Raw genomic sequence first — 10,800 nt, forward strand, 5'->3', positions numbered from 1 at the left:
GAGATTTTAAGATGGAATATGCTAAGTATTTTAACAAAAATTTTATTTTATTTCCTCTAAAATACCATAGCGGGCCTTCATTTCTGTCCATTAATGTTTCACTATGTTTTGAGCTACTTTTTTTTTAAATAGCTCTAAATTTACATATCGAACAGTTTACATAAGAACAAACATATTTTAGGGTTTGTTTAAGCTTACATCCCAAAGGACTCTTCCATCATTTATTTACATACCAAACAATTATAATCGCCACATTTTCTTATTGTCGTCCACAGCTTGGATTCTTCCACAGGCAAAAGAGAAAGAAGGACGAACAGTCAACCAATGACAAGTCAGCAGAGGATCGGTAATGCCATGGCAACCGCGTGGCAACCCCTTCCACAGCCAATCGCTCAGGGACTCTCCAGACACGGGTGTGTTGCAATCAGCCAATCAGCTGCTCCTCTGTACTGCCACGCCCTCCTGCACTCTGATGAGGAACCAATCAGCTTGCTTCCCTTGGCCGTGTTTGTGTGCCAGTTAAGACAGAAAGTCGCTATTTATGTGGCTAGAGATTTTTTATATGCCATAGTGAACGAAGGATGACGGTTGACGGTTAAACTACAAGACAAATGATTTTTTTGATCAGACGTTTGTTTGAGGAAAATTCAGAGCAGACAAACAAATAAATCCACAAGAGTGGGACATTTCTTGTCTTTGTGGTGCCGATAAAAATGTTTGTGAACTGTGACAAACCTCAGATTGTGGAACGCAATTGTTTAAATGCAGTAAATACTTGCACATTGTAAAGAACTTTGAACTTGAAGTTTGTAAAAAGTGTTTTTTAAAATAGATTTCAGCAATAAAATGTAATACACCAATTATAGAATATTTAACCATAAAATTATTAATATCATGCACCTTAATACATTTTGTTGCCACTTCAACTTCTGCTTTTTCATCCAGTGATAATTTTACATTCATATACAGTGTTTTCTGAGATTCAGAATCGAACAAAATCTTTCCATGTCTATTTACCTTGTATGGTTTTTTATAATTTTAGATTGACTGTCCCATATTAGAATGAGAAAGTACAGGTACTTTAGGGTATTTAAATAACATGGACATGAACTTTCATACTTGAGATTAACACTTATGTATACCACCAGCCAAAAGTTTGCTTTAATTTGTTTCTCATGATCTTAAAAACCTTATGAATTACAATTAAGAATGAGATGTTGTTTAAAAAAAGAAGTATAGCATGTCACACTACAGGATATTTCATGGCCACTGTCAAGTCAAAAGTCACTCTTGCAAATGTTCCAATAGAAATGTTCGCATTTAGAAATCAATATATTGTCGGGGGTCTGGGTATCTCAGCGAGTATTGACGCTTTCTATCACCCCTGGAGTCTCAAGTTCGAATCCAGGGTGTGCTGAGTGACTCCAGCCAGGTCTCCTAAGCAACCAAATTGTCCCGGTTGCTAGGGAGGGTAGAGTCACATGGGGTAACCTCCTCGTGGTCGTGATTAGTGGTTCTCGCTCTCAATGGGGCGTGTGGTAAGTTGTGTGTGGATTGCGGAGAGTAGCATGAGCCTCCACATGCTGTGAGTCTCCGCGGTGTCATGCACAACGAGTCACGTGATAAAATGCGCGGATTGACGGTCTCAAAAGCGGAGGCAACTGAGACTTGTCCTCCGCCACCCGGATTGAGGTGAGTAACTGCGCCACCACGAGGACCTACTAAGTAGTGGGAATTGGGCATTCCAAACTGGGAGAAAAGGGGATAAAAATAATAATAATAATAAATAAATAAATATATTCTCCTCAAATCATATTACTGTCATGAAATGGCTTTACGGCTGTCAAAGACACTGTGGAGATTCTATAGCCACTCATTTTAATAATCTTGCCATTTAAATCCATGTGACAAATGCAATTGTTGACATTGTATTGCATATATAGATGGCGACTGAATGTGTCAGATGTATTTTGTGAGCTTCAAGAGGCAGAATATTTATTGTTACATTTACGAGAGTGGGCTATTAATATAAAACTTAATCTTGTATATGAGATCAGAGTCTGAACCAGAATAAAAAGACTGTGTTTACCATGTCTGGGTAAAAAGTAGGTGTTCTGAGTCATTTTATTATAACTGATATAATGGAGATGCACATGGGAAACACGGCTTTTCCTACAATTTTATCAGAAATCCGGCAATGACGAGTTACTCTTTCGGCATTTCAATATCTTGGCAAATAGAAGTGTGAAATAGTACACATCACTATTGCACTGTTCGTTCAAGTAACGCAATCCTTTTTTTCCTAAATATCCATAGAAGTCTATGGTAACTGTTACATTGGATTTCCATTGGCTCTAAACACCCAAAACGTCATTATAGGTCCGCAACAACAGGCCAATAACTGAAACGGCGATGTACGTGATTGCCAGCGTAAAATCACAGCCGTCAAGTGTAGTGTTCGGCTAAGAGATACACGGTATTTGCAATCTGACGTAACATTTATTTCAGCTTTTCATACTCGGATATTATTTTTAAGTTATACAAGTTATATCATCAACATAATCATTTGAGTGAAACATTTAATTTCTTAATTTAAATTTACCTTATTAAAATAGTTATGACGTAAATTGAAGAAATATATGTAGACCACCAATCAAATGTGAGCGAATTTGCAACATGGATTGTGTGAACTTTACCACTGTACAAAATGTGCACATTTGGGACATACCAAATACTAAGAAAATACTAAATTCATATCCATTTCTCAAGTTAGCTTTTCACATAAATTGCATCAATATTATAATATGTCAAATGTACGTAGAATGCTATTGAATGAACAAATATACATTTACCCAACATTTAAACGAACACATCATCATTCAGTTGTCATCACAAAAGTAGATGCTAGGCAGAATGTTAACTTCGGTCACGATTTGCTTTAATTGTATGCGGAAAAAAGCTGCAATAAAAGTGAATGGTGACTGAGATTAACAGCGTGTTCCACAGAAGAAAGGCAGTCATATGTTTGCAAAACTCAAGTAAATGATGAATAAATGTACACTTCTTGATGAACTATCCCTTTAAGACAGATAAATGACCATTTCAGACCCTTTTTTTTTTCTTTTCGCATCCTCCTCTCAGTTATGAATCGTGCCAACAAAATGAATTTAAAAAATCACAAAGAATCTGGCATACGTGTTTGATATTTGTTTTTAATCTTGTTTGATTTGGAAATAAAAAACTATGACACATTGAGCAATCTCCAGTAATTAAAGACTAAAACATGGTGCAAATGCAGAGGTTTTAAAAAACCTTGACATTCAAATTCCAACACATCCATGCAAACATGCATTCAAGCACACACAGTTAAAAGCAGCAAGACATGCTAGCTTACGCACACGCACGTGCACACACACAAGCACCATTCAATTTAAGGCCCCATGACTCAAACTGAGTTTGTTAATATGCAAGTCAAAATTACTCGCTAATTGGCTTTACGGTGTCTTCATGTTTAAAGGAAAAAAAAATGGAACCAATAATAATAACAACAACAATACTACATGTCCAATGTCTAGTTACAGGCACATTTTAGTATTAAAATAAAATCGCCTGGCACAGAAGAGTTTAGCTTCAGGACATCAACACTCGGCTATTGATTCCTTACAAAATATAAATTTTAGACTTTGTTTTAAATAAACCTTTTATAAAATATGTTAAGAAAACAAAATACGAAAGAGTTGGCAAAAGAGCAGCTGTTAAAAAGAGCCGTTCGTTTGTCGTAACCCAAGTTCAACATACGTTAAAATCTATCCTGTCGCTTTCCAAAACCCAAACGACGAATCTAATATTTCAAAAGAGTCTTTATTGTTGCCTGTATATATAAGTATCAATGTCTTCTTTGATTTGTAAAAAAAGAAACAAACTTGAAGCTCCATTCTAAAGTGTCAATATCCCAGGGATCAGCAGTTCCTTTGGAAAAAAACGCAGAGGTCTCAAATGGATCATCAAATAAAATAGGATGTGCATGTTCTACAATTACGAAATTTGTGCCGAGTTGATAAATAAGGAAGAAACATCTCACCTCGGTTCAAGAGTCATCAGCACCATTTCACAAAACATAAAAACCCAGTTTGATGAAAAATAAAATGAACTGTCAGTGAAATTCAACAAACTCTTCTAGACTTTTAGGGATCTGGTTGCGATACAAGATCTGGTGTTGTTGAACGGCGCGAGCCGCCAGACACTTCAGACTCATCTTCATTTGAGTCTTCAGAAGGATTTCCGAAACGCCAGTTGTACTTTTATCGAGAGGAGTCTTCTTTTGCTTGTTGGTCATGTCCGTATGAGCGCCGGCTTCTACAAGGCTAATAATGATGGCGTGGAGGGTGAGGAAGTCACTGATTGGACGGTTGTATTGCACTATGAGGTGTAACGGGCTGTTTCCATCATGGTCAACTGCGTTGACCTGTGCGCCACAGTCTATTAGCAGCTTCGTCACTTGCGCGTTGGGGAAACTGCACACGTCGTTGGTATGAAAGTCGTCTACAGGTGTACTAGAGCTCGCCGCTAGGTGCAAAAGCGAGGACCCCTCTCTGGATCGTGGATCGAGTTGTATTAGGTCGTAGATCTGTTTGTTTATACATGCTCTTTCCTGTTCATTGCATTGCGTTTTCGTGGAGATGCAAACCAGGTAGAGGAAGGTGAACATGTTGGATTCATAGTTGTCAGTGGCCACAGGCAATTCCACATCGGTGGCGGTCTGCACACGTGCCTTGCTGCGACGGATCTCCTGGACGCTGGCGCACAAAACCTGTTCCACATCCGACGCCTGGACCGGCTCCTTTAAGTGCACCATTTGCGAGAACACTTGCGCAAATCTCAAGAGGTCTTTATGCGTGTTGCGGTTTCCTTGTTGACGCAAATGCAAGGCGTGCAACCACAGCTTGATGCACTGCTCGAACTCCATGTTGTCGGCGTAGACCGCGCCGCGGTATATTATGGGATGCGACACGTCAATGTTATCAGCGCCCAGAATTCTTTCGCGAATCATGAGGCCTTCCATGTGTAACGCATCGCGATCGTGCCTAATAGCCTCCAACTCTCGCAAAGTTCGGCATTCCACCCGTCCTCCATATGCCTCAACAGGTGCCGGCAACTCCTTGGCGATGACCCTCTCTGGATCGCGATAACGTTCCAGCATGGCTAGGAACAAGTAGTTGTAGGTCTTAAGAATGTCATAATTCTCACGGTCGTTGGCAAAGGATGCACCAAGCAGTTCTAGTGCCTCGATGCGGCTATCCACGTCACAATCTGTGTGCGAAAGCAGCAACTCTACAATGTCTGCTTTACAGCTCTCTGCTGCCACCTTTAAGGGCGTCATTCCGTGACCGTTAACCGCCATAGCTGCTTGGCATCGTACAAGCTCCTTCACAATGTCCAGATGCCCGGCCTCAGCAGCAAAGTGCAGCGCGGTAGCCCCACAGTGAGCTTTGGTGTTTGGATCCGCACCACATTGAAGCAGGAAGTAAACAACGTCCGTGTGGCCCTTGTAGGCCGCTATCATCAAACAAGTGTTGTCGTACTTATTGGCAATGCTGATGTCTGCGGCGTGCTCTACAAGGTACTGTACAATGTCCAGGCGGCCATCGAAGCACGCAGCCCTGAGAGGGGTGGAGTTAGTGAGCGTTGTGTGGTTGACGTTGGCATTGTGCGAGACCAGCAAGCGAACCACCTCGAAATGCCCAGCGCCTGCTGCACACCAAAGAGCCGTGGCTCCATCAATAATATACCTGTAAGCGTGAAAGACAAGTCAACTACAACGTAAATGTCATGAAACATTAAAGGAATGTTCTGGGTTCAATACAAGTTAAGCTCAGTCGACAGCATTTGTGGTATAATGTTGATTACAACTGAAAATGTATTCCGAATCGTACCTCCTTTTCTTATATATATATATATATATATATATAACTAAATAAATTCTAATTACAGCAACACAAAACCCTGGCCAAAAATTTGAGAAGCTGAGTATTTTGAAAAATAATTAAAATTGATTTAAACTTTACGTCAACAACTTTTCAGAAATTAATCATTACTCACCAAATGTGCTTAAAAATACAATTTACCTCATTACCAAAACACACCAACCAAATTCGCACCTTTTTTAATAATTTTTTTTATCTCAGATTAATTCATATTTTTCAGATTAATCCAAATACTTATAACGGTATGTCTAATTGTTCATATCAGATTATATATCAGATTTGGCATAAGAAAATTGTAAAAATGGTCTTAAATGTCTGACTTCCTGAGTTATTGGAAAATGTTGCGGTAATGAGAATAATTTACAATTTATAGTGAAAAACCAACTAAAAGAATACTGATCTTGGATACAACATACATTTTGTTTATACAACATTTAATGGTCCTATTTGTGAATCCAGACGCATTGCGGTAATGAGAAATTAAACAAGAAATCTTTTTCCTACGCACCTGCTGATAATTTATCAGGTGTGCTGTGTTTTTTTTTTCCTTTGTAAACTTTATGTGCACGACGGAGCGCATGTATATCAAGTTTTAGAATATAATTTCAAAATTCATTTAACATGGAAATCCTCACTGCCATGGTTAAAGCTTGCCTTCATGAGAATCACCCTGTTGAAGTCAAACCTGCCGTGCCATATTTGAATATACTCAAACAAGATTTAAGAGCTCTGGTGGAGGGGAAGATTTTCAGTGAACAATGGCTTAAATTGGGGCTTTTACAACACAAATCTGTTGTATGACTTCAGAATATGTAGAACAGTATGCATGCGTTGTAGAGACTACTTTTATGATACTTTAATGATGCTTTTATGTCATTTTCGGAGCTCAACTTTTTTTTCTCCACACAATGAAAGTGAATGGTGACTGAGGCTGTCTCTTAACATTCTGTCAAGCATCGCCTTTAGTGTTCAACAGAAAAATACAGATTTGGTACAACATGAGGGTGAGTAAATGATGACAGCATTTTATTTTATTTTTTTTGTTTTTGGGCAAACTATCCCTTTAAGTAAAAATATAAAAAGATAAAAGTTTAAACTCACCCGTCAAACCTGACAGTCCCCGTTTGTTCAGTGTCCACCTTGTAATGATCCAAAAGCAGCCGGACGACCTTGTCGTGTCCATTCCGAGCAGCAATAATGAGCGGTGTGGATCTCTGTCCGGCCACTTGGGTCACAAACTCCAGCAGGTATCGGGTCTGGACCGTGGAGTGGTTCAGCAGGAGGGCAGCCAGTGTCAGGACTCGCCCCTCACTGGCTGCTTTGTGAACATACCGGGCCAGGGACTCCAACCGGCCCAGAGCCGGTACCTCCGCCATCTGTGCAAGATTCGCCCACTGATCTCAAAGCAGATCAACCCGCCTCCCATTAAAAAACACCCACTTGAGCTCAGCACCTCATATAGGAAACTGCACTTTCAACAGTCTTTATCATGAATCTCTAATATAAACCACTGGATTATTGATATAATCTGAATGTCTAATGTGAACAGGACTCTTCTAATTTGATTTTTGCCCAATTAATCTTAGTACATCACATGAAACTTATGGAGACTTTAAGTCTATCTCACTGCCATTTCACTAAATCCCTATAATACAAGACAATTATTCATTATATTAATGTAATCTGATTTTTGTATTATGTGAATGGGACTCTGATAATCTCACTTTAAACCCTGTGAGCTGCCATTGCAATGCAAACTATGATTTTATAATGACAACAGGACTTTTAATAATCTATTTAGTAATAATACCTTATTTTATGATAACTCCTGGATTATTATTATGGTCTTTTAATGCCTGTTAAGAGACTGCGTTCAAAAGTTGATGTTTAATATTGTAATATCTGCTGTGATGTTCAATTTGACTCGGTTTAATTAAAGTTTAAATGTGGATTTGACTGTTAATTCCCTATAAATGAGTTTAAGTCTGAATTTCAATTCAACTTAATAAGAATCGAGTTTACTCGCCCAGTTCCTTCACTTTTATGTCATGTTTTGTTGTTATTTCAGATGTACGTCCCTCCGCGTTAATATTCTAGTATGGGATAAGTGGAATAAATCCACATTTCGCCGTTAGATCCGAAATTAAACCCGAATTAAATGTTAAATCTGCTCAAAGTATTTGTTTCCCTTCACCTCTGCCAGTGGCGACAACCGGAAATGACGTCAGCAATAACAGCAAAGCGTCATATGGACTTCCTGCTTTATTTTCTTTAAATTAAAAGTCCCTCGTTCTGATATTCAGTGCGAATTTTATTGTGTTATATAATTTTCTATTTCCTTCCGAAATGTGCAATGGCCAGTGTTTGGGTGTAATGCATTACTAAGTCATTAATTGCTGTAATTAAATTACATTTTCATTGGGAAAAAAATTAAAGTAAGGGATTACTGTTAATTTTTCAGTAATTTAATTACATTTATTTCTGATGTAAATGCGTTAAATACTGTATAGACTACAGAACAATTCTATATAAAACAATAGTGAATTTAAAATCGACTAATGTTACAATATATGTTTTCTAATTTAATGCTGCCCCTTTAAATTCTTTGGCCAGTTCATGAATAATTAATTTGATTTTATATGATTTATTTGAAAGAATTAAAAGAACAGTTTCATGTCTATCCTTGTATTTCTCATCTGGTCAAGGTTGATCAGAGTTTCAGAAAGTAATTAGTAATAAGTAATGCAATTACTTTTCAGACAGAGTAATTAGTACAGTAATTTAATCACACTGTAGATGTAATTAGTCGTTAGTAATTAATAATTTTTTAGAGTAACTTACCTAACACTGCATATAGTTACAGTTAAAGCACAGTTAAACAGGTTAAAACAATAGAAGTTCAAAAATATCTATAGTTTCGTTTAGAGTACAGTAGTTACTACAGTTGTTGTTCCTGCTGTAAAGTCATTTTAAATCTCCAGCAAACAATTTTAAGGTGCTTCCAGAATGTTTTTGTCATTTAGTTTTAATTTCTCCAGTAACTTTTGTCTCTATAGGTATTTTGGTGGAAAACACTGTGATTATCATGGCAACTTTGTCAATGTGATGAATTTAATATATAATTGAAATACATTTATTTAAAGGGACAGTTCAACCAGTAATGAAAATTCTCTCATCATTTATTCACCCTCATGCCATCCCAGATGTGTGTGACTTTCTTTCTTCAGCAGAACACAAATGAAGATTTTTAGATGAATATTTCAGCTCTGTGGGTTCACACAATGCAAGTGGATGGTGACCAGGGATTCACGAAACGTTCTTAAGAAGAAATTTCTTCTTAACTATAATTTTCTTCTTAATTTCTAAGAATATTCTGTATTGCCTAAAAAAACTCTTAAGAAAGTTCTTATATATTTTTTAAAGATTGTTCTTAAGAAAAAAACATTAATACGTTTTTTAAACGTGCCTAATTGTGTTTTAAAGGTCTCATACAATAGATTTACATGCATCCAAGGTCAAAAAACACGTTAATTTGCTCATAATTTAAATTGCAGCTTTACCTTTTTTTCCCAGTGTCAAAAACGACTCGTTCAATGATCCATTCTAAAGGATTCATTCTAAACTCCTCCTTTCAGAGAGCATACTCTGCTCTGATTGGTCAGATGTCCCAGTCTGTTGTGATTGGTCTACCGCTTAGTATAGTGTTTGAGGGCGGGTCGAAGCTGTTCGCGAGCAGCCAATGAAGACCAGAGGCGGGTTTTTTGTTACCAAATTACGTAGGTTAGTACAGGAAGTAAGTCTGGAATCACTAACGACTCGTTTCAGGAGTTCAGAATCGGTTCTTTCTTTTGGGAGTCAATAACTCCATTTGTCGTACACTTTGATTTTTGAAACATTCACAAACAGCTATATAACACACTACATGAAAGGTCATATTTGAAAAACCATAATAGGTGCTCTTTAAGAAGCATTCAAATTCTCCGAATTTTTTTCTTTCTTAAAAATCGTCGTAAATAACATCTTAAAGTTAGGATAACCTCACAGTTGTTTTAAATCATAAAGGTAAGATGTTTAATGAATTAACTGGGGTTCGCAGTGGGCTGTTTACGTAGAAATGTGATTTTAGACCAAAATTATTATTTTTTTGACTGTTTTGTGTCTAATTTTATTTTTATTTTCAGCTTGTAAACCATGTAAATGTTATCACCAAATTCAAACAATAAATGTTATTTTCAAGCTTATTAATGTGGTGACCGAACATGCTACTGGATGCGCTGCATATAACGCTCTCTCTCCACGATCTTTAAAGTTCATAGAAACATAATAATTATAAGATTATAAAGCTGAGACTTGCTTTTTCACCCCCCATCCACATGTCTCTCAGAGTTGGGCACAGTAGAGACAGCCTCCGCCACCCTTTCCCATTGACCCGCCTCTTACTTTCTGACGTGATATTATTATCAAGCTTCCCAAGGAGAACTTTTTCCTTGCAGTAATTTCCTCAGCTTTTGTCTACTGAAGTTTTTGTTTCTTTTCTTTTCCTCCATGTCAAATTAAAAGTTATCAAATGGTTAGCAGCAAGTAAATTCTCCTATGATGGGTAGTGTCGTTAAACTAACACATCTCACGCACTTTACATTCAGAAAATGATCGCGAGGTGCTTGCTACTTGCTATCGTTATGATTAGTATTGAATTTGGCTATGTGACAAGGCAAGCCCATGAGCAGGCTGATCAGACGACGTTAAAGCCTCTTTTTATTCTTAAGAAAAAAATTAAGATGTTCTTAAGAAAATATTCGAGAACTTCTTAAGGATT

The 10,800-nt window shown here is 37.5% G+C and overlaps 2 protein-coding genes across 3 annotated transcripts in view; one reads left to right on the plus strand and one right to left on the minus strand.

Annotated features, from left to right (window-relative positions):
• LOC127437102 (integrin alpha-11-like) overlaps positions 1-10,800 on the plus strand; it is a 563,744-nt gene that overhangs the window by 53,928 nt on the left and 499,016 nt on the right. Inside the window, exon 30 of one of the 2 annotated variants that reach the window (XR_007896521.1) lies at positions 276-1,692. Coding sequence is in view for 1 of the 2 variants with exons in the window: in XM_051691773.1 (XP_051547733.1) it covers positions 276-350 (75 nt within the window). In the remaining variant the exon portion in view is untranslated. Of the gene's footprint in view, positions 1-275; positions 2,125-10,800 lie in introns of those variants that run through there. The other variant, XM_051691773.1, reaches the window with a different exon arrangement.
• On the minus strand, positions 3,174-8,207 carry LOC127437110 (protein fem-1 homolog B-like). The gene is made up of 2 exons (XM_051691787.1): positions 7,086-8,207; positions 3,174-5,789 (listed from the first exon to the last, which is right to left on the minus strand). The coding sequence occupies exons 1-2, from the start codon at positions 7,358-7,360 to the stop codon at positions 4,154-4,156; spliced, it is 1,911 nt and encodes a 636-aa protein (XP_051547747.1). The 5' UTR covers positions 7,361-8,207; the 3' UTR covers positions 3,174-4,153.

This window comes from Myxocyprinus asiaticus, chromosome 48, assembly GCF_019703515.2.
Source record: "Myxocyprinus asiaticus isolate MX2 ecotype Aquarium Trade chromosome 48, UBuf_Myxa_2, whole genome shotgun sequence".
Lineage (NCBI taxonomy): Eukaryota > Metazoa > Chordata > Actinopteri > Cypriniformes > Catostomidae > Myxocyprinus > Myxocyprinus asiaticus.

Coding starts and splice junctions, on each gene's coding strand:
- LOC127437110 (XM_051691787.1), bottom strand. CDS start 7,360: ATGGCGGAGGTACCGGCTCTGGGCCGGTTGGAGTCCCTGGCCCGGTAT. Junction 5,790..7,085: donor GGGACTGTCAGGTTTGACGG/GTGAGTTTAAAC, acceptor TCACGCTTACAG/GTATATTATTGATGGAGCCA.